Source organism: Ipomoea triloba, chromosome 11 (genome assembly GCF_003576645.1).
Source record: "Ipomoea triloba cultivar NCNSP0323 chromosome 11, ASM357664v1".
Classification (NCBI taxonomy): Eukaryota; Viridiplantae; Streptophyta; class Magnoliopsida; order Solanales; family Convolvulaceae; genus Ipomoea; species Ipomoea triloba.
This window is the reverse complement of record NC_044926.1, coordinates 3544825-3569869: the sequence shown is the minus strand read 5'-3', so window position 1 is coordinate 3569869 and position 25045 is coordinate 3544825. Positions and strand designations below refer to the sequence as shown.

The 25045-nt window shown below is 36.8% G+C and overlaps 6 protein-coding genes across 6 annotated transcripts; 4 read left to right on the top strand and 2 right to left on the bottom strand.

Moving 5' to 3' along the window:
- Positions 1-333: 333 nt before the first annotated feature.
- Positions 334-837, bottom strand: LOC115996993 (RING finger protein 141-like). The gene has a single exon (XM_031236439.1). It carries the CDS (start codon positions 835-837, stop codon positions 334-336), a length of 504 nt encoding a protein of 167 aa, XP_031092299.1.
- A 1483-nt stretch (positions 838-2320) lies between these two features.
- Positions 2321-5984, top strand: LOC115996591 (protein CELLULOSE SYNTHASE INTERACTIVE 1-like). Its single transcript, XM_031235891.1, has 2 exons — positions 2321-4256; positions 5483-5984. Exon 1 carries the CDS (start codon positions 2522-2524, stop codon positions 4223-4225), a length of 1704 nt encoding a protein of 567 aa, XP_031091751.1. The 5' UTR covers positions 2321-2521; the 3' UTR covers positions 4226-4256; positions 5483-5984.
- Positions 5985-8711: 2727 nt separating this feature from the next.
- On the top strand, positions 8712-11046 carry LOC115996592 (small ubiquitin-related modifier 1-like). Its single transcript, XM_031235892.1, has 3 exons — positions 8712-8868; positions 10466-10615; positions 10758-11046. Exons 1-3 carry the CDS (start codon positions 8788-8790, stop codon positions 10821-10823), a joined length of 297 nt encoding a protein of 98 aa, XP_031091752.1. The 5' UTR covers positions 8712-8787; the 3' UTR covers positions 10824-11046.
- A 731-nt stretch (positions 11047-11777) lies between these two features.
- Positions 11778-13875, top strand: LOC115996806 (glycine-rich RNA-binding protein 4, mitochondrial). The gene is made up of 4 exons (XM_031236223.1): positions 11778-12035; positions 12131-12199; positions 13173-13279; positions 13446-13875. Exons 1-4 carry the CDS (start codon positions 11897-11899, stop codon positions 13557-13559), a joined length of 429 nt encoding a protein of 142 aa, XP_031092083.1. The 5' UTR covers positions 11778-11896; the 3' UTR covers positions 13560-13875.
- A 1439-nt stretch (positions 13876-15314) lies between these two features.
- LOC115996805 (plant UBX domain-containing protein 4-like) lies at positions 15315-20055 on the top strand. The gene is made up of 4 exons (XM_031236222.1): positions 15315-15856; positions 18461-18743; positions 19279-19374; positions 19453-20055. Exons 1-4 carry the CDS (start codon positions 15357-15359, stop codon positions 19834-19836), a joined length of 1263 nt encoding a protein of 420 aa, XP_031092082.1. The 5' UTR covers positions 15315-15356; the 3' UTR covers positions 19837-20055.
- A 987-nt stretch (positions 20056-21042) lies between these two features.
- On the bottom strand, positions 21043-24351 carry LOC115995756 (chromatin remodeling protein EBS-like). The gene is made up of 5 exons (XM_031234886.1): positions 23938-24351; positions 22980-23322; positions 22781-22849; positions 21797-21935; positions 21043-21268 (listed from the first exon to the last, which is right to left on the bottom strand). Exons 1-5 carry the CDS (start codon positions 24008-24010, stop codon positions 21242-21244), a joined length of 651 nt encoding a protein of 216 aa, XP_031090746.1. The 5' UTR covers positions 24011-24351; the 3' UTR covers positions 21043-21241.
- Positions 24352-25045: the final 694 nt, after the last annotated feature.

Below are 25045 nucleotides of genomic sequence, written 5' to 3'. Positions count from 1 at the left end.
TAGGCCCTTGGGCCAGTACTTCTGGACTTACACATTATTAGTAATACAATTATTCTCCTATCTTGCTCGATATATTTGAATCATTATTGCATGGACTATGGTCCATGCAATAATATACCCAATTTATGATGAACTCGGATCGATAAAATATCAATTTTCAAAGACATGCAAGTATTGAAATTTGTAATTTATAAATGACTTGAAAGATAATATTTAATCACGAAAATAAAAACATTAACAAGCTTTGAAGTTTGAATAGGTTTATTCTTAAAAGGAAAATGTAATAATTTCATTATAAACTTATATATAATGAAAAAACAGGAAATTAAAATTTCAGAAAATATGAAGGGTCTCTCGAATTGACAGGTTGCATAACGGGCATGACCTTTTATTCAACCATAGCTCTCTGGAACACACCCTACAGTAGGTATGCCCACACGGTATCAAAGCCGCGCCTCTATTCCTCTCCATGCACACGCAGCACAAGCTTTCGCCGCCGATGGCGGCGCTGTTCTCATCGCGGCCGTCCGTTTCTTCGAATAATCTCACGAGCGTCTTCATCTGTTGTGCAGTGGGGCCTACGCTCCGCAAGTCACGCTCCGCCGCCAGCGCCGTCGCCAGGTTCAAACTACGCCGCGGCATCGCCATCGCGTGCTCTTCTTCTTCTTCGCTATCGTCGATGTAGAATCGAGATCGGGCCTGCAATTGAGCTTTTTCCTCCATTTCCGAAACTCGCAGATTCCGAGAGGATCCACAGCAGGCAAGCAATGTGAGCCGGCGTTTTAAGCTATTCAATTTCGTCCTTAGCTTCCATCCGCCATCGCCGCCGCCCTCCATTCTTCTTCTGATGTTCAATCTCTCTCCCTCTTTGGTTCCGGTAAGTAAAAAATTGTGCTAATCCGTGGGTTCAACATTTACATTATTTTGACTTATATGAGCACTGTTTGTGAGTGCTCTTTTCTCTGTTTATTGCAGGTTAGTGGTTACAGCTCATGACCTCACAATTCAAAACCTCATTATACCATAGCCGCGTTACCATTTGAGTGAAAGAAATTTTGATTTTTGACTTTTGAGGTTTAACTTTTCATTCTTTTTAGGGATGCATTTCGCATGAGCATTTATTTACTTTTTAGATTGCATAGAAAATTTCTTGAAATACTACTTAGAAATAAAATTATAATATATTAAAAACAAACTTGTAATATATTAAAAATTTAACATTTATCATTTTATAGACTCGTACCCTTCATCCTTAAATTTTAGTCAGCAGTCTAACTAAGTTGGTCAAATTATTAACTTGGTAATTTTAAGTTTGACACTCGATCGGTTGCGACCTTCTTGAGTTAACCAGTCAACTATGGATAACATAAGTTGGTTTATCTTCTTGTAGTCCTTTGTCGTCTAGGTCTTGGTTCTTTGTTGACTAAGGTAACATAAGGTGAGGTTTACTTAGTACACAATCTCAAGTAATGGTTGTAGATTGTTTTGTCATCTAAATGAAAATTTATCATTGGTTCATCCATGATTGAAAAAATTGTTAGGCGCTCATCGAACACCTAGTGCCTAGGGCGTCAGTGTATTGTATTTATTTAATTTTAATTTGTTTAATTTTAATTTTAATTTTTTAAGACTTGATAATTATAAATTATTTAATATTTTAATAGTTAATATTAAAATATTAAATATTAACCAAAAAATATATAGGATTTGAACGATTTAAAATTATTATTTTTTTCTCAAAATGATGTTATTTTGAGTGAAATAATTTTTTTTTTAAAGGAGAGAACAATAATTAACCGACCGACTAGACAGTGTCAAAACGGCCTAGTCGACTGACCGCCTAAACTATCGATTATGGTGATACACTAGTCGACTTGGTGGTCGCGCCTAGGTGCTATTTTTGTAATAGTGGATCCATCTTATAATATGGACAATATAATTTGCCTTGTTAACCTGGTTGGGCTACTCTAATAGGCTGTTAGATTGGGTTGGTAGACTATGGGCTTATGTCACATAACACTCGAATTTCTACGCTATCTTTTCTTAACGAGTTCAGTTCTTAAAAGCCCAAATCTTACCCGGCCCAATTACTATAAATTAGTACGGAGTATTATTTATGGGCCGATGCTACAGCCAACCCATTAAATATTCCGAATTCCCATGTAGTTGGGCCCATTTACGGGGCCCAGGTTGGAAGCGGGAAACACACGGCCACGGCCACGGAAGTCGTTACAGTCAATGGTCGCGGCCACCGTTGGTTGCATACACACGCGCTAGTCAAAAGTCCTAAAATTACTGAAGAAAAAACATAAAAAAGAGACAGCCCCCTCTCTGACTCTGACTAAAACCCCACACCCCTGCCTGGATTTTCTCACTTTCGCCTTTTCCGTTCTGCAAACCTTCCTTCCATCTTCTTCTTCTTCTTCTATGCGTCGCTGCTATTCAGTATTCATCCCTCCGGTTCTAATCCGAGGAGTTTAGGCCGGCTTTTGATTGATTTGGACGGAGGAGAAAGGGAAGAATGATTTCTCCTAGCACCGAACAGCCGCCGTCGACGGCGGAGACGCTTGACAAGATAGTCCTTCTCCTTTCCCAGCTCCTACCTTCGTCTCTCTCTATCAAGTCTTTCTCCTCCCGCTGGCAGGTTATTCGTTCCAAGCTCGCTACTCTGAAATCTCTTCTTGCGGAAATCTCGGAGTCTCCCCGGTGGTCTGACAACTCATTGCTTCCCACGCTCCTGCCGAGTCTTCTGTCCACGCTCCAGCGAGTCGATATTCTCTGCCGCCAGTGCTCCGATGCTTCCTTCACTCCCGGGAAGCTGCTTATGCAGTCCGACCTTGACATGGCCGCCGGCTGGCTGTCCAAGCAAATTCATCACCTCGACCTCCTCTGCCGCTCCGGCGTGCTTCGGCAGTCCACGGCTATTGTCCTCTCCCACCCCTCCTCCGCCTCCACCAAGGAAGATTTAGTGCTGTTCATCAGAGACCTCTTCACTCGCCTCCAGATCGGCGGCGGCGAGTTCAAGAAGAAGGCGTTGGAGTCGCTGGTTCAGCTTCTCTCCGGGGATGAGAAATTGGCGGGAGTTGTGGCCAAGGAAGGACGGATAGGATACTTGATAAATCTTCTCGACCTCAATGCAGATCCTGTAATATGCGAGCAGGCAGTTCTGGCGGTCTCCATGCTTGTTTCCTCGAGCAATCAGGCGAGAAAGTGCGTGTTTGAAGAAGGCGGGTTGGGGCCGCTACTGAGAGTAATCGACTCCGGTTCGATGACCATGAAGGAAAACGCCGCCCTAGCCGTGGAGTGCCTCACAAGTGATCCCGAAAATGCCTGGGCGGTTTCGGCCTACGGCGGCGTTCCTGTGCTAACGGAGCTTTGTAAATCCGGGTCCGTTTTAGCTCAAATTCACGGCGTCGGAGCAATACGAAACGTTTGCACTAACGAAGACGTCAGGATTGCATTAGCGGATGAAGGAGCCATTCCCGTTTTGCTGCAATTGATGGTTTCAGGAAAGGAATTGGCGCAAGAAAAGGCGGCAAATTGCGTCGCAACCCTAGCTTCTTCCGGCGAGTATTACCGCGATTTGTTACTCAAGGAAAAGGGATTGTACAGATTGCTTAATGTTCTACAAGAATCCGCCGCCTCCGAAACCGTCGAACATGTTTTGCGGGCAATCCATTCGCTCTCTGCCTGCGAACAGACATCACGGCGTCTCTCATCGTCCACCGCTTTAGTTGTTCAATTATCAGAGCTTATAAAGCATGGCACCATGATGTTACAGTACATTTCTGCATCATTGCTTGCAAATTTATCTATTAGTGAGGGGAACAAGAGAGCCATTGCAGGGTGTATGGGTTCTCTGGTGAAGCTAATGCAGTCTGCTAAGCCCGATGGGCTGCAGGAGGTGGCCACGAACGCATTAGTATCGTTATTGACTGTGAAGTCGAGTCGAAAAGATATTGTGAGGGACGAGAAGAGTGTAATGCTGCTGACACAAATGCTGGATCCAAAGAGTGATTTGGTCTCAAAGAAGTTCCCTGTGGCCGTGGTGACAGCAGTCATGGCCGGAGGGAGTAAGGGCTGCAGAAAGCGGCTTATGGCAGCCGGAGTTCATGCACATTTGCAGAGGCTGACTGAGATGGAGGTTCCCGGGGCCAGAAAGGCCTTGCAGAGACTCTCTGGAAATCGACTCAAGAAGATATTCACCCGAACATGGTTAGAATGATCAGCCAAGCAACTAACCTCTACCACCATAGGTAATCACTGCTTCACTTCACTATATTTTGATTAGAAATTACTGTTTTATTCAAGTTAACTCCATATTGTATTTGTTGAACATAGTATGTATATAATAAATTTGTTATCCAACTATCAACTTAAACTTGAACTTAGTTTTGTGGTTAAGACTGCTAGTATATTTCCATATCATTAGTTTTAAGTTGTTTAGACTTAGTTTTGGCTATTAATCAGATTAGTTCTTATTCTTTAGAACTACTGCTAGTTTTTAGCATGTTAGTTCTCTATGTTTTATTCAATAAATTTCTTCTCTTTTCATATTCTGTTTTTCCTGATAAAGACAGCTCTGTTCTTCCAAGCAACCTGGATAATCTGCTACTATGCTCTTTTCATTTTCGATATCTGCTGATATAATATCGTATGAGTGGCTTGATAGACAGGGGTTGATGGATGATATTATTTCATCTTTTCCCACTCCATAATTTGAGAAAAAAGAAAGTAAAGACAGTGTATTACTTTAGTGTCGATTCCAATCATCTACATTTACCATAAGAAAACCCTTTCAATTCTCTCTGTTGGGAAGCAATAATTTCTTTTAACTGTTTTCAGGGAGGAGGGCCATGAGATAATTAGTGTTCTATGTTTTGTTGTTGTAATGCTGCAGCAGCAGCATGTTCTCGAGTTCATCATGTGGTTTCTAAAATGCCCGAAAGCTATTTTCTTAAACTAGTAGAAGGGCAATGGCACACTGATTACACATTCATATATCAGTAAAGTAGGCGATCTGTGTTATTAGAGTTTATAACTGAAACTACTATTATAAAGTCTCAACTATCAGAACCAACCCGTTCGCATTGATTAAAGTCAGTGGACAATTATTAGTATTTATAACTGAACTAACCCTTGAAGGAGAAGACTGCTGTCCCAAAGAAATCCCATTCCCAGCTTTCTGAAGAAGACTGTCATATTAATGTTTATAATGGGTCTATTGAACTTTTCTGTGCGCTGGATACGTGTTATTGTATTAATCTAAACCCCAACTGTCTGATTCCTATGGATGGTATGCATTGGTAGCTTATGATCTTAATGAACTTGTCTTCTTGTTAGGTATAATATTAATTACCTGACAAGATTACATGTGATGAACATTATTGTTGCATTCATTTTATACTCTTCATGCTTCCTGCTAACATCCTTTTAGTATATTCTTCTCCCCCTAATGTCGTTACTCTAATATTTAATGCAGTTTGTTTGGATCTTCCTAACTGTCAGCGCGGAAATTAACTCGTTTCCTGCACAAGACTCAAGCAAACACAGAGTCGGTACACCCTAAATTTCTCCTTACAGTACATTATCTTTAGAAAGAAAAAAAAAATCCAATTTTCAAAATTAATTTTATTCTAAATCACATGACCAATGGCATGGATGCCTGTTTTAAGAAGTATCCTTGTTTTTTGTTTTTTTTTTTTCTTTTTTTAAATCTTTAATTGTTTGATCATGTGGAGCTTGTAAGTGTGTGGCATTTTTGTTTTCTTCCACTTCTCTAGTTTTTGTTGAATAATGTACATCCAAGGCTGCTTTTGCTTCTTTTTTTATGAAGCTCTTTGAAAGTGTGTAACTGTGTTGTGCCACTTCATATTGTGGAGAAATATGTAAAATTTTCACCTTTACATTCTAGTATTTTGTATTAATTATTAATGTTACAAACTTATGTCACTCAACGAGAAGTTATTGAACCCTTGACGAAATGGAGTTTTTGAACGATAAATGTACAAGAAATTTTACAATATGGTGTGTTCATGCATTATACCTTGTGCTTAGAAGTACACTAGAGGAGAATACAACTTGTGTACTGTGTTTTGTATCGGTACATAAAGAAAATTATAACTTGTAAAGCACAAGGACAATTACTTTGTGTTTTGCCGGGTACATAAACACAACTACACTGTGATTTAACTTTTTTTTTTTTTTGGATATCAGACACTGATACTTACAACTAAAATGTCATTAAGTATTTAAGTCACTATAATTTACCTATTTCCAATTCTATTGGAATGGGGTTTGGAGTCCGGGGTGAGCATTTTTTTTTAAAGGGTGGTTGGATTGGGGATTGAAAACGGTGGGACAGTGATACAGTGTGTGTCTCAGATTTGTCTGTCCCATTCTCATTCAAAATGCCACTGAGACTGAGAAGTGAGAATGAATGCGATGCTACTAACATAAAAGATGAAAAGAGTGGAACTTTAGGGTGACATATACTGACTGCTAAGGCTAAAGGATTACTATTTCCCCTGAGATATCATTACAAGATACTGTATAAAAAAAGCAATATACATACTAGCTGTAAAGCTTTCATATCTCTTCAATTCTCTCATCTGTCACTATTCTTCTCAGAATTAATGCTCCTTCACTTTATTCATCTTTTCCCTCTAACAATGAGAATTTTCTTTGACCCACCCAACCCCAAACTTGTTAGGGTTAAAGTTTAGCCTTCTTCTATTTCAAGATAATTCTTTTCAAGGTGGCATAAAATAAAGACATCCCCCCTCAAATCTTCTTTCCAAACTTTCTCGTGATAGTAAAAAAGTGTTTTGCAACTTTCTCTCTTATATTTGATGAAGTTGATGAGCTAATTCAAAGGGAGAGTATACGATGATCAATCTTGCTTTTTCCATACAAGGGAGGTTTGAACTCTTGACCTCTTTTAAGGAATAAGAGTGCATGACTCCTCATGTCAACCAAACTGATTGCCTAAGTTTGCTTGTTTGTTTACAAAAATTATAGAAACTTCTTATTTGACAAGTAAAACCGATTTTATCAAATTGAAAGTAAGATGTTAAATTTGTGAACCTAACAAATCGCTAAGTGTAGAAACAAACCAAAGATGAATGCAATTTGGTGTAGAATAATCAACCAAAGTACACAATCATAAATTGGAATTAAATATGTAGGACGCGGTTTCCATGCTTGGTTATTTGAATAATATTAATGATATTAATGAATGAATGCGACAGAGACGCATTGATGAAGCCGCCCTACATGCTGCAATTTGTAAGTATATGTCAATAGATAATAAAAGACGACAATTCCCTTTAGTTAGTTTGGTCCTTTTCATGAAGCCTTTGCCTTTAATTTGCCTTTTTTCTTTTCTTCTTTTAATAAAAGACGTATAAGTCAATACTTATAACAATTATCGGCTGCAGGTCAGCTCTACCTTTTACGGCTTTTCATTGTTTCCAATCTCGCTTTCATCTTCAACTTTTTTTTTTTTGAATAAGTCTCATTTAAAATCCTCTCATTGAGCTATATAATACTTTATAATTAAAATATAAATTTTTTTTTATAATGTATTAAAATAATATTACAGTCTTCTTACAATGTATTATAGTCTCACATAAATTTCATACATTTTTTTACGATGAGAAAAGTTTAGTCATTAATTTTAATGGTAAAACAAACTACACAACATAAGTAAATCTCACTAAGAATGTCATGTGAAACATTAAAAGTGCATCTCGCAAAATTTTAAAGTGCATTCAAAATAAATATGCTTAGTGCACATTCATATTTTTAACGAGAATATCATGGCAACACCATCATTTGATAGGGGATATTTGGGAAATGCTCTTTCTGTATTCAGTATGTCATGTCAAACATATTTATTTAGAGGTTAATATATGAATTGATGGAATGTGTGTTAAATTTCAAGGCCACTAGCTGCTTGTATTGCTTTCTCAAGTATTACTTGGTCAAGATTTATATAAAAATAACTTGTGATTTGATTGCATCATTGTTTCATGTTGAGTAGATACTATAATTATAGTTAGATTAAGAATGGCAACGAGGCGGGGTGGGAATAGGGAATGGGATTTCCGTCTCCGTTCCCCGACCTCGCTCCGTTCCTTGACAGGGATGGGAAATTACCTCATTTTCGTTCTCGGGGGAATTTTTTTGGGGACGGGAATTCCCCGTCTTGAATTTTTTTAAATAAAATTTATACACTTTTTAATTTTTAGTACACTATAAAATAATATTTTATTTAAATTATATAATTAATTTATAAATTTATATATTTAAATATCCAATTAACCTAACCTCCAATCATCTAAAAGTACTAGTACAAAATACTTAAAACATGTGTATGTGTCTTGCGTTGTCAGTTTTTGTGTCTTATATTACGTAATTCTCTATGAATTTTGTACCAGGAATATATTATTAACTATGTCTAAACATGAGAAACGTGAAACTAAGAGTCCATTAAAATTTAAAAATAAAAACAATGTTATTTTGATTCAAGGTCCATAATGCTACGTGATCTTGGTCCACAATATAAATTGCCAATAAAACATTGATGGGATTTGATGCCCAATAAGGCAATAACAAAACGGGCCCGGTTCAAAATGGAAAGGCTTTGAGGGTTGGCCCAGTGAATCACTGTGCAGGTGCTATTCAACATAGTATTGGAGACCCGAGAGGATAGAATCTCAAAACTTCGGAAGGTGGATTCAAATCACATAAGGAGCGGACTGCAATAGACGCGGATAGAGAGAAATGTCTCAAGCTGCGGAGGAGGACAAGAAGCCCGGCGGCGATCAGTCCGCCGCTCACATCAACCTCAAAGTCAAAGGACAGGTATCCTTAATCCTCTAGCGTTTAACAATTGTGCAATGAATTTTCTAATTATTTTTGTTTTGTTCATCGCTTGGCTCGCTACGGATATGATTTTGCTTTCGATTTTGTCCGTGCCTTTGTTTTTCGTTTAGTTTTGTTAGTTTATCTCGGTATGAATTTGAACTGAACGTAATCGAGCAGGAGTGAGTTCAACTAAAATAATCCATAAATAACGGATTAAGTCAACAAAAGAGTGTTGTAAATTGTAATCCGTACTCTCTGCCAAACATGTAAAACGTAGATTATAGAAACCTGGGATTTGGAGTAATTAAGCTTATTACTAAGTTCAGGTGACTCTGGATTGCAGGTTTCCATTTGAGACAATTGTAGAACTGACTTTGCAAATGAAATTTTGTGTTTGAATAATATGGAGTGATTGGTACAAATTGAACAGAGAAGCAAGGAGTAACATCTTTACCCTTCTCTTCTTTTTGTTTTTGTTAGTTGCTGCTTTTGATGGGTATAAGAATATAGTGTTCTAAGGATTAGGGTATTGTATGAAATTACTCTGCATTATGTTTTCCTGTCTTTTCTATAATCAGGTCATGGCATGAAAGAAATTGGCATGCTATATTACTTGGCATCATATCAAAACAAAGTTGAGTAGTTAGTGTTGTTAGTGCTATTTAGGGTGATTTAATATGCGTACAAAAGTTTTTATTGTTCTACCATATATTATATTCACTGTGCTGTGCCATTATCATAGCACGGGTTGATTATGATGGATTCATGGGTAACATTTTGCAGCTATTTGCCAGCTTTTATTAATTTTGTTTTATGAAGTGTATTAAAAGAACCTTATCTACTTCTTTACAAGCCTCTTTCTTCCCAGCAAACAACTGCCAACCTATTGGAGTAAATGTAGGAATTCATTTTCTTTCAACATGGTGGTTTCAAATAAAATTTGTTTCACATCCATTGTTCCAGCATTTCACATTTTGCTCTGATTGCTATGTGATGTAATTATCCCTTAAGAAGTTGTTCGTTTTTATTATTTATTTTTTTGTCTGGCTAATTTTTCCACTGACTTAATTTTGTATGTGGGAGTGTCTAAATTGTGCTGTGAGTACTTCTTATATGTTAGCATAATCATATGTTCTGTATTGTAGTGGACCTGGCTTCTGCAACTGAGAAAAATGAGAATAGGGTTGAAATATCATCATATTATGTAGTGGACATAGTAGTTTTGCTTTTAGTTGATTGCTTTGTCCATCTATTAGTTGGAGAACATAGTTGAATGGAATGCCCAAGACACTGTTAATCTGTGAACACATCATTTGTTTCTGTTGACCATTCGTGTCTTGACAGATTTTTTGCACTCTTAAAAAACCATAGTTTCTTTAATGGTTTGCTCTTAGAAGTTAGACGTTATCTATACCATCTTGTTTCCCTTCTTTTCTTTGGTCTGTGTTGGTTCATTTTGATCTTCCATTCAAGTTCCCTGAAATTGTTGATATCATGTGTAATTTGCTCGTTCCAAGACCCTTTCCTTTAATTCTTTAAAGACAAAGAAAGGTAATACAAGAGGAGTATTAATTGATTGTTATGATGGATGCAGGATGGCAATGAAGTGTTCTTCCGGATCAAAAGAAGCACTCAACTGAGGAAGCTCATGAATGCCTACTGTGACCGACAGTCAGTGGATTTTAATTCGATAGCTTTCCTATTTGATGGGCGTCGTCTTCGTGCTGAACAGACTCCAGATGAGGTCCCTTCCCTTCTCTATCTCTCCCTCTATGACACACATGCACACTAAGTAATGGTAGAAAAAAGACAATGCGTATTCTTACATTAAAGTTATGAGCCTATATCACTAACCATTACCCATTGTCCCTTTTGGTGTGATACAGCTGGAGATGGAAGATGGTGATGAAATTGATGCGATGTTGCACCAAACTGGAGGCATGCGTCTGTAAACATTATTGATCTTTGTGGAGATGAACTTTTGTTAATGTTTCGAGCTTGTCTGATGATGTGTAATGTGAGATAATACTGTTTGATTTGCTTGATCTCAGCCAGTTATGTTATCTAGTAGTAATCTTAGCCTGTGGTACTGTAAGACTTTCTGGCTCAATTTGGTTATCTATTTTGTTGCTAAAAGTGACTATTTTGTCTACAAGGTGCTATTTTGTTGGCTCATTCTTTATTCTTGATTCATTCCCCATGTGATAATTATCCCCATTACATTCAAAATATTTGATTACTTTACATAATAATGATTAGACCTTCTAACATGAATTTACATATGCACCACTTTATTCCATTTAAGAGAGGTATGGTGATTGGTGATGAAAAGAATCCTACCAACACCATACATGAAATGATCTCTCTCATTACTACAAGTCTACAATCACTTTTATTTCTCTATGAACTATTTTCTTATAAAAAATATTTCTCTTATGTTTTAGGAGTTAGTGTCAAGATGAGTCAAATGTTGTAGTTGAAACTGTAGACGGTGAGACATGTTACAGCCAAAAGTTGTTGGCTTGGGAAATATTATCTTAAGATGCGCCAGAGTAATTTGCATGGGAAAAGTTTCTGAGAAAAATCTCAAGTTATAGTAGATGTTGAAACTCTATGGTTACCAAATTAATAGTCAAACCAACTTGAAATGGTTATCAAATTAAACTAACTTGAAATGGTTATCAAATTAATAGCTAGACTAATTTGACTGGAGTTGCAATGCATATGGCGAATTTCAACTTAAAAAAATAAAATAATAATAATAAAAGGCTCGTAAAATTTCTAACCCGGTGTGGCCTTGTGGGGTAGGTCGGCCTCTGTTTACATGATTAAGCTCATTCTGGCTGTGGATACTCGGGCAATATTTTTGTCAAATATGTAAAAAAAAAAAAAAAAAAAAAAAAGGACTAATGGAAGTTTGATGTTCTAGCTTCTTTTACAGAAGCCATTCTCTTTTTACAGTGTTTATAACATTGCTGGTTGCATACAAATTCGAGATCGTAGAGAACTTGATCACTGTTCACTAATGAAGGCCAATTTCGTGGGCTTTGCCAGAAGACTAGCGACGCTACTTCCCTCCTCTCTGCTGCCTACACACCATGGCCTCCGCCTTTATTGCTCTCCCGCCCCTTCACCTCCTATGAACAGCAAACTCTTCGTCGCTGGTAATCTTCTTTCTCAGGCGCAATGTCTCTGCTGCTTTCTAGATTTGTGTGTGTGTGTGTGATGATTTCTAACCGACAAGTGAGTGTGCATGCAGGTTTATCTTGGTCTGTGGACGAGAAGTCACTCAATGACGCTTTTTCTGATTTTGGCCAAGTTACGGAAGGTAAAAATAAAAGTGCTCTTTATCTGTTCGATGAAATTTCTCACTGGTCCTTTCTGCATAAATAGAACTGCAAATGTTATCGCTTTAAAAAGCTTCTACTGCCTTAGTAGGTAAATATTCGATCAGTATTTTGTGTGTGATTTTTTATTTTCTGTTATTTTATCAATGGAAGAGCTCCATATTATAACTCCGCTATGTTTTTAAGCTACGGTTTAATTTGTAGTAGTAACTTTGTGAGAGAGCCTGACATGAACTTTACTTTGAGCTGGAAACCTGATAAAAGTGGATAATGGAGTTTTTGCAACTAATAGAAGGTTATGGTTTCCTACAGTTCTGTAATTCTATTGACAGAGGGATTTCATGAGTGCACCAGAATCATCTAATCAAATCTTGGCTTCTATCAAATTTGGAGTTTTATTTCTCATTGTTGTCTTTTTCAAACTGTGCAAGACCTGGTTCTCCCAATGCATACGGAGTACCAGTCGTTCTTAGATAATCCAATTACGGGAGAGTGCACAGGGACAACTTTGGAATCCAGTTAGAATTTAGTTTGGCTATCAGTTATCCCTTATGGCAAATGATTCTATCTCAAAGCCACTTGCTTTCAAGTTGGTTGCCTAGGCTATTTCACCTTGGCTTTTATTGTTTGCACCAGATACAGTTTTTCCAAGAAATTAGGTGCTATCAAACAAGGTGATACTAGAAATTGGTAGATAGATTATGGAAATACAATTTTATTGTCTTTAGGTGTGTATTTGGGATATATCAAGTAGAGAATAAATGACTAGTGAGGGGGTTGATTCTTTATCAAATATGAAGTTCTTTGTTTACCCACCCCATTACTTCACAATAGTAATTTGGCAGTGAAATTTGAACTTTTTTCTTTACAATTTGTTAGAGTATTTATAAGTGTCTGTTTCTATCTTCTATGAGTAAGGAAATATGGCTAAAGTATGTATGCATTGATGTCTAGTGAGGATAATGTATGACAAAGATACTGGTCGATCAAGAGGTTTTGGGTTTGTGTATTTCTCTAAAGAGGAAGAGGCCAAAAGTGCAAAAGATGCTATGGATGGTAAGGTGAGTAAGCTACACCCTAGATATGCTATTGTCAATCTGCCTTTTTTTTTTTTTTTTTTTTTTTTTTTTTTTTTTTTTTTTTTTTTTTTTTTTTTTTTTTTTTTTCTAGTTCTTGCCTATTTAGGCTGAAAATTCACCTTTACCTGGGGTTTTTTCTACTCGCCAGGCATTTCTTGGTCGTCCATTGAGGATTAGCTTTGCCCTTGAAAAGGTCCGTGGTGCACCTGTTGTAGTCCCTCGACTTACTGGCACCGGAGATGGTGCTAGGAGGAATCATTGAAATTTTATGGTTCTAGTTTACCATCCCTTGATTTAGTTGATGATTTGTACTAGAAAACCGATGGCTACCATAAAGCATCATTATACCAGTCCAGACATTGTTAGTGTTTAAAAGGCATAAGATCCAAAACTGGACAAGCAGGTGAGAGTGGATAAACATCTACACCAAAAAGGAAACAACAGACATGACATTCTCACTGGAAAAACATACTTTGTAGTATATGGCCCATGGCACATTGACAATTCTTATGCTTTTTTCCCTGTTTTACAGTGACAATTTTACTCAGATTTTTTAGAAAACAAATTATTACTGTCCCTGTTCTGCTGCCTGAGATCTCCTCGGCATACACTTCTTTATTTGTCGAGGTGTTGAATCGTGCACGTAGCTAATTGTTGGCATATTAATCTAACATCAGTCTTATGTTACTAAATTACATTTCTTTGATAGAGGTGATATCATATCATATATCATAATGTTGAAGTGATACTTACGTGAATGCACTGATTTCTGATTGCCTTAGAAAAGCACAAGAAGTTGAAAACTTATTTCATAGAAATCTCTCTTCTTTCTTTTTTTTTTTTTTGGAACTAAACTTTTTATTTATAGGATAATAATTTTTTTTTTTTGGAATACCGAGGGAAATTTAATCACTACCTAGAAGTGTGTAGCAAGTAAACCTCAGCTTGTGACTCTAGCCAACAAAAAAATAAAAGAAGGTGAACAAGCTTAAGGACTCCAACCATCAAAAGACTACAATTTCGCAATGAAGTAGATAAGTTTAGATGGTTCATAATTGATAAATTCAAACCAAAAAGACCAATAGGTCGCTCACATTGCGAGTTGAATTTATAGCCTTGTGGTTATCAAGTGCACAATCAAGATTATATTATTTTGAACCCTTATATTATTAGCATAACCAATTTTCCAATGAACATTGCAAAACAGTAAATTGGCAAAATATGTTTTTGATCATTCTGTTAGAGCATCTCCAATGAAGACTGCAAACAATAAATTGGCAAAATTTTTAGCCCAACATATGTCCAATGAACACGGTAAATTGACAAATATTTTACCGATGGTGAACAATGGATCTGCACTATTCATCTACACCAAATCTTGTGTTAAAAAATTTTTCCCCATTTCGCCCTTTTTTTTTTACTAACTCCTTTTATATCCTCATTTTGTTTTGTTTTTTTTTTTTTTAATTTTTAATTTGTATATTTTGTTAAATACTTAAGCATAAATTGTATATTATTAAAAATAAATTATATCATTTAAAAAATCTTATCAAAACGACTAAAATATAGAATATTATTTACATAACAAATTACAGAGTATATTTTATCAAATATTATTTTATCCAATTTAAATAACAAACCGATAAATACTGGATCAAAAGTTCAAAAGTTAATTATTATATTTTACTTATAAATTTTCAAAAATAATACTTATCAAAGTAATTTAAACTTCTTAAGTTAAAAGAATACATTTTAAAGGTTTATTTAGACTTATATGTGGTCATCGAGTTAACTAGTTAAGGATAAGAAATTGAATGAGACTATCAATTATCTTTATTTACTTGATATGGTAACAATATTAAAGAATTCTAAAGAAATTATGCGATTTTCCTGAAAATGTGAAAAGAAAAAAAATAGTAAAAAAAGTAGCTCAATACCTTGTAGGTGGATTAAGGATTACGTGGCATATGAGTCGTAGAAGAAAGGAATACGAGATGGTATAAAAGCGTTGGGAAGACAGACAGAGAGAGATAGAGAGAAGTCGGAAAGCAGAGAAGCCATGGAAAACCAGAGCGATCTCAACCCGGAAAGGGAAACCCTAATCAATACATTCTGCGAAATCACCTCTTCTACCAATCCCGAAGCTCTCTTCTACCTCGAGAGCCACAACTTCGACTTGGACTCCGCCGTCTCCACCTTCTTCGAGACCAATCCCGCCGTCCCCTCCGCCGACGTTCCCGCCCCCGCCTCCGCCGCTGCGGCCAACGCACACTCCCCTGCTGACTCCCAGTCCTACTCCCCTTCCCAATCCGAGTCTTCCTCTCCGCCTCGCTCGCGATCCCCTTCCCCTCGCCGTCGCTCCAAACAGCCCCAGTCTTCCGGCGCGTATAATCTCCGGTCTTCTAAACACGGGAACGCATCATCAGCCCCTGGCGCTAGTGGTGCTGGCCGCCGGAGTGCCGGGATTCATACCTTCGCTGATCTGAATCGTCGAACCGCTGCAGGATCCGGTAGCGACTCCGATGAGCCTCAGGAGTATTATACCGGTGGAGAAAAAAGGTGTTTTTGTCTGTTTATTTATCGACATCCGTATAATTCTCGTTTTTTGCTTACAGAACGATATCTCTCTCTCTCTCTCTTAATCAATATAGAAGTCTCTGCGATTTGGTGCTTTAGGATTAATGGAAAAGTGCACAAGATTGTGATACAATTTGAATGTGGTAAAAGAATAGAATAAAAAAGTAATTGCGTTTAGAATACTCTGGGAAATTGTTAGGTGATTTGTTTTTTTTTTTTATTTGTTTATTTGATGGAATTACAATTTATTGTGCATATCTCAAATCACTATAAATCTGAAATCTTTGCATATCAATGTTCAAATATCCAATCATGTTTTTCAGACTCAAATGTGCTGCAACAGGTCAAATTGGGTTTGGAGTAAACTATCTTTTGAACAAGTTAAATTTTAATTGAATTTAAAAGCTAACTGCCAGACCTTTGTAATGGAATTATTATTTTTATACATGAATACTTGGTTTTACTTCATAGCAAGAATGCCATGCATTTGCTTGTGTGAGTATATATGCCCATTCTAAATCTGCCCAAAAGATCCCTTAAGTGTAGTCGTGGACTGATTTAATAATCCCTCCATGGAGATTTGTAATCAATGTGCATATGAACTAGTCTGCTCATAAAGCAATAAAATGCCTATTTTTGTTTTTCTTTTCATGATTCTTTATGCATAATTGTATGTATTTTTTAAGAGTAAATTGCTATTTTGGTCCACTGACTATTGGGAGTCTTGTTAATTGCTATTCACGACTTTCAAAACTATTAATTTCGTATCTTAACTATGCATTTTTTTTTATCAATTTTGGTCATGCTGGCCAGATGTGACCGGAATAAATTAAGTCACCAATTAATCTTAAATGGTAGGGGAAAAACCGTCATTCAATGCTTAGTTCACATTAACACCCTTTGTCCCACTGATTAGTTTGGATATGGTGAGGAACATTGCGAATCCGTGTTCCTCTAGCAGAGCAGAGGGGGTCAACTTGGGGGGAAAAGGGGTGGCGTAATTTGGGATATTGAGATCCCTCTCGCACCCTTTTAAACCTTCCATAGTGATTCTCTGCATATGCAGCTGGAAGCCGAGCGCGGCGGCGCCGGAGGTGTAGAACACATAGGTCGGAACTTAAATTCGTTGGCCACGTCAATCATGGCCGTGGAAAACATCTCAATTATGAATCTGCCCAGGCGTACAGTACGGATGGTTTGTTGAACGCATTCTCTGACTCGAGGTTTGTAAGGGTCGATGGGTATCATAAAAGGAGTCGGTTTGGTGAAATCGATGGGGATCGACTCGTCCACAGGGAGTGTCACGAACGTTAGTCACTTTTCCGAGCTGGAGTAGGTTTGGGATTGGATGAAAGTGGTGATTTTGAGGTCCAAAGGTGGTGTCAAGATGAAGGTGGTGATGGAGATATGGTGGTCTCTGTGAACAAGGACCTCTGCGATTTCAACTGCAGATAAGAGGTGGGGCATTCCAAGTGCAGGGAAGAAAAATAGCTCAACAGCTTCTTTCATTTTCTTGATATGTTTCTCTGCTTACTTTCTCAGAATGAAGAATTAGGGCGTGAAGAAGAAAAGGGTTGGAGGGGAAGAAGAAAGAAAACACCCATTGACGCGTGTCCTACACTAAGCATTGAATGACACTTTTGCCCCTTCCATTTAAGATTAATTGGTGACTTAATTTATTCTGGTCACATTTGGCCGGCAATTTGGTCAACATGACCAAAATTGATAAAAAAAAAATGCAATAGTTAAGGTACGAAATTAATAGTTTTGAAAGTCGTGGATAGCAATTAACATGACCCAATAGTGAATGGACCAAAATGGCAATTTACTCTATTTTTTAATTTTAATTTGCAGATGTCTTGTGTGTAGGTATTGTGCAATCTGTAAGGGATTACAGAGAAACCCCTTAGTAAAGTTTTATTTTCATTGATGAATCCTCTCTTTTGTTTCATTGTTTCCATCTCTAGCATTTTCTCATTTTTCTTTTTGGTTGATGCTTTAGTTTTTATTACCAAGTGCATTCTTTTTCTCTTTTTTTCCTCAGTCTGATTTGCTACTATGAGCTCTTAAGTATTTTGAATTTCGACCATGCTGCCAGAAAAAGTGTGCTTCTGTTTTGTGCATGAAAAAAAGTTACTTTTTTAATATATCCTTTGTGTTTGTCGGTGGGTATATATTGTTTCAAATACGGAGTACCTAACAGTGAGAACCTTCCTTATTCAGAAACATTTACTCCATATCACTTTTGAGATATATCTTTTTCATGAATTTCTTTTTCTATATCATGTCTCCACCTCTTTCCTAGCAAATGGGACCCATGGTCACTTGTTCTGCACTCAAACTAATACTAAATTTGTCTGGGCCAGTGATTATTTAGTATATAATTTTACTTGTCAGCTTGCTCTTACTTTTATCAACTGGATATTTCATTGTCTAATTTATTGGTGGAGTTTGTAGACTAGCCTCAGTGATGGCTAATCATGTGATTCAATTTCTTGTTGGCTCGTAAATAGCCTTATTAGAGATTAAGTTGAGATGATTCTGTTTACTTTTCACTTGTATTTTACAATTGCTGTATTTTTGTAGTGGAATGCTTGTTCAAGATCCATCCAAAATGAATGATGTGGATGCAATATTTAACCAAGCCAGACAGACTCAACCTGTAGGTGGACCTGTTGAGAACCTTCCTCCGTCAAGTTCAAGAAGCTTTACTGGAACTGCACGGCGACTCACTGGTGAAACTGTTCCTTCTGCACCTCAGCGACCTGAAGTTGTTACCCATAATATCACTTTCTGGAGCAATGGGTTCACTGTAGATGATGGACCTCTCAGAAGGTTGGATGATCCTGAAAATGCACACTTTTTGGAGGTAATATCTATTATTTCTGAGGTCTTGATTAGATTCACTGTGTCTTTGCCCCATCCTATGTGCTATGCTAATACTTTTGCAATTTTCACCTTTTCCGTCTTAACTTAATTATCATCAAATTAAATATGCATTAAATCAGTGGAATTACTGGCAGTGTAGGCGTGTAGCCATTTCCAGGATAGAATCAATGAAACTTGAAATTGGAGGACAAACATGCCCTTGTGTTGATACACCATAAAGTAGTACTGGTGCATTATGTGGTACTAGTTTGGCAAAAATATCAATACAAATGACTCTATTCTTCCAAAGTTATTAGCTGATTGAAAGTGCTAGTATTTGGATTTCTCCTCATAGTTTCAATCTCTTTCATAGTTCAGATAATTGTTTCTTTGACATTTAAATGATGAATTTAGAACTGAATATTGGTTTACAGTTTACTATTAGGTTCGAGTTTTGAAGGACAATTTTATTCATCAATTATCTTTTCTTTTCTCAGAGGCTCTAAGTAATCTTAGATATATTTTGTCCTATGCAGAGTATAAGGAATTCCGAGTGCCCAAAGGAACTTCAGCCACCAGATAGGAGGACAGCGGTCCATGTTAATCTCACAAGGAGAGAGGAGAACTGCCCCGTATGTTGTCTATTCTTTGTTTTATTTATTTTGATGAATATCACTGTTTATTGATGTTCTCCGTTTTCTATTGTTTAGGCACCAGCAAAGCGGAAAACACCATTTCACGGCGTAGGAAGAACTTTAGGTGGCACTACTAATGATGATGCACCAGTAGAGCCAACAGTTGCAACTGCTCCCTTAACCTCTGCTCCTGCCCCAGCCATGGGTCTCATCGTTGATGAAACCCAACCTTCCACATCAATTCAGCTCAGGCTTGCCGATGGCACACGCATGGTTTCCCGGTTCAACATCCACCACACGATCAGAGATATTCGAGGATTCATCGATGCATCAAGGCCCAGTGGTCCTCGGACCTATCAACTGCAGACAGTGGGGTTTCCTCCGAAGCAACTTACCGATCTGGAGCAGACGATAGAGCAAGCCGGGCTAGCCAATTCGGTTGTTATCCAGAGAGTTTAGCTTATTCCTATCTTTATTTACGTTCAGGCTTCAGCAAATCATGCTAGGTAACATTCCAATTTATATACCATTAGTGAAAATTATGTACTAAATTCAGTTCAAGTATGAGCTGCTATTGATGCTCCCTCCATCTGGAAGCTTAAGGCATCATGCCATTTTATTTGCCATTTTTAAACGGTGTCTTGCAAATGACAAGAATCACATTATTTCTTCAATTCCTTTCAGATGAGTTACCTAATGCTTGCACTTTTGGGCAGATGACTTAAAGCCCATTTTAGATCATGATTGATTGACCTTGCCATAATACAGATCTTTTAAAATATTTTACAGAATCATTTTTAAAACCATGATACATGGTATAATGTTAGGATAAGCAATTAAGCATTGACAATTAAGTTTGTAGTTCTAACATTTTCTTGGGTTGTAGTTTGCATGGGCACATTAATTAATTATCGTTTCATTTTCATTTTCATTATTATTATTACATTCTCCCCTTATCTCTTCATTTTGTGAGCCAAACTCTTCTTTTCATTATAATTATTACATTCTCCCCTTATCTCTTCATTTTGTGAGCCAAACTCTTCTTTCTCCCGTTTTAACTTTTAATCTCCTCTCCTATTTTCTTTCCAACCCTTCTCCCCTTTTCTCCTTTTTGCATGGGTCCTACTCTTTTTTTCACTACTACACAAATATTATTTTAAAAATAAAATTAAATAATGAAATAAAAAATTCAAAAACAAATTTTAAATACTATATATAGCAAAAATTAATAAAAATAAAAAGTTTACAAATAAATTTTAACATAGAAATTTACAAAAATAAAATAACAAATTTGTTCAAAAATTAAAATAAAATTAAAAAAAAAAACAAACAAACAAACAAACAAAACAAAAATCAAGCTGAAATGAAAGGAAATCAAGCCCAAAATATGTTCAAATCAAGCTGAAAATATGTTCAAATGAAACCAAAATTTCAATTAACAAAAATCTGTTCAAAACAAAGAAAGGAAAGGAAATGAAAGGAAGGCTCGATTTCCTGTTAAAAACAAACAAATTTTTTTTTAGCTCACGCCACACGCCCGTGTCCTTTTTCTCCCCTTTTCTCCAGAGACAAAGTTGTGTCCCCAGAGAATAATCTTTTCTCCCCTTTAATCTCCATGGTTGGAGATGGCCTTAGGGTTTAGATGACATGGATGGACAGCAAGAATTGAAGTTGTAATCCCAGAATAGGGCACAAAAGCATTTTAAATATCGAAAATTAGCACAAAAAATTGTTTAAAAAGCCTCTGGCTTTTTTTGTAAAGCCCATTATCTTCTCATCACTGTACAGAGTTCAGTTCCACAACACAACACTGGAGCCCTTATATGCAACAACTTCGGATCCCCTTCTATGAAGCCTCAAGTGGTCATCTCTTTCTGCGTTTAGTCTCCACCTACCATCAAACATTGGATTAAATCAACCCAGTAACAAGTCTGTTATTCAGTTTTTTTTTTTTTTTAAAGAATCAAGTAATCAACAGGCAAGGAAGTAAACATATGCAATTGTTAAAGAGAAATAAGAATTCAGGCTAAAATTAGCGTTGTTCCAAGAATTTGCTAGACTATGCCAACCCTATTCTCTTTTCTAACAGACAATTGTCTCTCTACAACAGCATATTATGAATTCAATATCGCTCATTGTCGGACAATGACTTTACAGACTTTGTTGGGGCTTGTAGGCTTCATTTCCATAGGGCAGAGTTCAGAAATCATGAGTTCAAATGAGTTTCGATAAGGGTTCACAGTTGAAAAATCAAGATCCTTCCCGGGTGCCCCACACCATTCAAAAGGTGGATGGTAATTGGTAAATGAAGCATTAGTTGTTATTCAGAAGATGCATGTGTATATAATTTTTCCTATTGATTTTTACAAGTCCTTTTGTGGTCTAAAACAGTATTCCAAATAGGAAGAAACAGTCTAACCTTCGGCTCAACAGCTGGAGGTACATGAAATGAGTTTAATGGCCGCTTAGCCTCGTCCTCAGCTGAACATTCTGAACACAAGAAATGCTCTAATTTTTTTGCTTCATCAATGGTCATACCCATACAGGAGGGATGAAACCTGCATTTTTTAAAGACTTCTATTAAGCACAAAAACAAGAACATATGTACAAGTAGGCTGACCATAACCCTATGGCCTTGAAATTTAGATGTCTAAGGATACACAGCACTAATAATACTCCAATTCTGGCATTCTGCAATAAGTTCTCAATCCGCATAATAATAGAATGAATATACATGTTTTAAAATCTTCAAGTACGAAATATAAAGCCTGCCACTAAAAAGTCTCAGACAGTTCACAAATAGTCACATTGCGAACCAGAATTAATGTTTCCAAACCTCCCTCTAATTAAGAAGTTTCTCATTTAACTTTCATCATCTTAAGAATCTGAATTTATCTTTTCTTTATTTTTACATGGATGTCGCCATAAAACCTATTCTTTTTGCACTATTAAACGAAGGAACTTTACGCTCTTTATCAGAGTCATTTTCTCTTCCATATGAAGGGGGATAGAATTCCAACAACAATGGAAAGGAATAACTAATATTTGGTAATTAGCTTAACAAATAAAAAGTGGGTAATAAGATCAAATTTCATTAGCAGCGTAAACAACTTATTTCCGGTAGTCTTAGCATGCAGTTCCTGAGGGAATTATTGGTTACAAGAAACTTGTAGTGCTACCAGCTGTTTAATGTTTGTGGAATGGCAGCGTAAAGTTTCTCCTTCGCTGTTTATTGACTAGATCACATTTTGTTACAATATGATGGTTTTTGCCATGAACGGTGATATGTTAATATCTAATTACCCGAAATAGTTTACATGCCTAATTACCTACTGCATCTATAATAAGGAGGTACAGAAAGAAGCAGCATCCAAATATATTTCAAGCAATTTAAAACTCATACCAATCCTTGCATCCTTCACATTGTACCATGAGATCATCAGGGTTATACGGCATCTCACATTTGCAATACCTTCAGAATAAATAAATAAATAAATAGAATAGAATAACTTTAGACAATGCAATCATATTGTTTAAATTTCCAAATAACTTTAATTTTGCCCGTTTTGGAAACAATTCTAGCAGAGGGGTGAACAACTCACACAGCTACACGGTCAGGAGTGAACCCTCCAGTAGCAGCTTTGTACTCAAACCTACAGAAGTAATCCTCCGGGCCAACATTCTCAAGCTTTGTATAGTTCTTGAAGGAATGCACTATGCACTTTCCTTCAATTGTGTGCGCGCTCTGTATATCATAGTGGTCTGATAGAAATAGCTCCTTGGCCCCATGAAACTGTCTGCGGCCACCCATGGACTCCTCAGGGCGATAGTACCATCGCACTCGCACTTTCACATTGTTCCGGTGGTCAGCTTCTATCTTCTCAACTCTCGCCACATATGGGGGCTTATCAGTATCTGCCGGTCTCATTAGTACACAATCCCCAGCTGAAAAAGATATGCCATAATTTCAACTATCAATACTCCACAAAAGTATTAATATATATGTATGCATACACTGTGATACACACACACACACACTTAATCCACAAGAAACTAACAACAGTCCTGGAGAGAACCAGTGTTTCCAATACAATAGCAATATAGCATTCACTGATAAGCAGCAAGAGAATACTAAAAATAGAAGAAAATACCAAATACATGCACCCATACATAGGTAAATATCACCAAGTACATGCTTCAAAGATCCTATCATGATTAATGCTTTTCAGAAACAAAGAATAATTGTGATCAACATTTGGCTCATAAACTCACATTTCACAATCTAGTCCCAAAAGAAAAAACTCATAAGTCACAAGCAACAATTCAAGCATATTTTTTTCAAGATTCAGGTGAAGAGTGTAGGCCCATAATCCAGCGAGCTATGCTAAAAAAAAAAAAATAACATTTCCCTTTTTTTCCACAGAAGCAGACAATAACTTTTGCTCATACACAAAACCAACCACTCTTTAAGATAAAAATCGCAACTTTAACTCGAGTACTCGATATAGAGAGGCGGGGGGGGGGGGGGGAAAAAGAGCATAGAGCGTCGAAATTCATTACGTCTGACGATCTTGTTGGTGCCTTTGATGGTGTAAGAATCGAGGTCCTTCTTCCCGGGTTTCGTCTTCGCCATTCCAGCTCCTCTCTGAAGCTCGCCCCAATCCGCGAAACAAAAATTCCTCTGGATACAGAGACTATGCCGGAGTTTTCTAGAGAAAACAGAAACGGAAAAACCGCGAAGCGATAGATGATTCTGCTTTGGAAATCAAAAATGGAGCGTATAACTTGCAATTGGGTGAATAGATAAGCAGAAACCCTAGTTGCTGGGAAATAGGAACACAAGTACAGAACCCGAAGAGGCGAAGAGAGAGATGATGGGTTTTGTTGCAGTAGCATCAACAACTGTCCTCTACGATTCGAGTCAATTCCTGTACTGTTTGTATTTTTTTTCAAGTTAAGCAAAAGTTTGATTATGACAACATTGGTGCGTTTAGACTTTAGAAGAACAATGCTATTTGAAAATTATACTCTTTGGTTTACCAAAAAATTCATCATTTTAGTTATATTAGAATTTAGAATTGTTTAATAGGTGGTTGTCTGACAAATATTTGTCTTAAATAGTAATCTAATATGAGTAATCTTCTAGATTGATTTTTTTTTTTTTTTATATAGGAGAGTATTGGAACACCCAATTTCTCTCCCATCCAAGTTCATTATGTTAATTAATATATTTAAAACACATTAAAAATGTAAATATATTAAATGCTTCCTTCTTTATTGATTTTAGTGTGGATTAAGAGAGTACAGGTTACCAATGAAAAGTTATTAGAGTATCCCATCAAGGGAGAATATATGGATAATGTGAGATATTAAAGTTACTTGGCATGAAAGAGAGAGAGAATGAAAAGGATGTTATTGCAAATGAAGCACCATAGTACAGTGATTTTGCAGAGTAAATAATCAGAAGACTCACATGCTGGGCGCGTTCCGCGCCTGACAAAGTAATATTTGTTATGAATATAATAATAATGTGTGGCCATTATCTCAGTTATTGTATTTCTGGACATATGAAGACTCAAGTGTCCTTTGGAGTACCGAAGGGTTAATGTTGTTGCCTATATATAGGCCTATGTATTTCATTTGTAAATGAATCAATTCATACGATGAA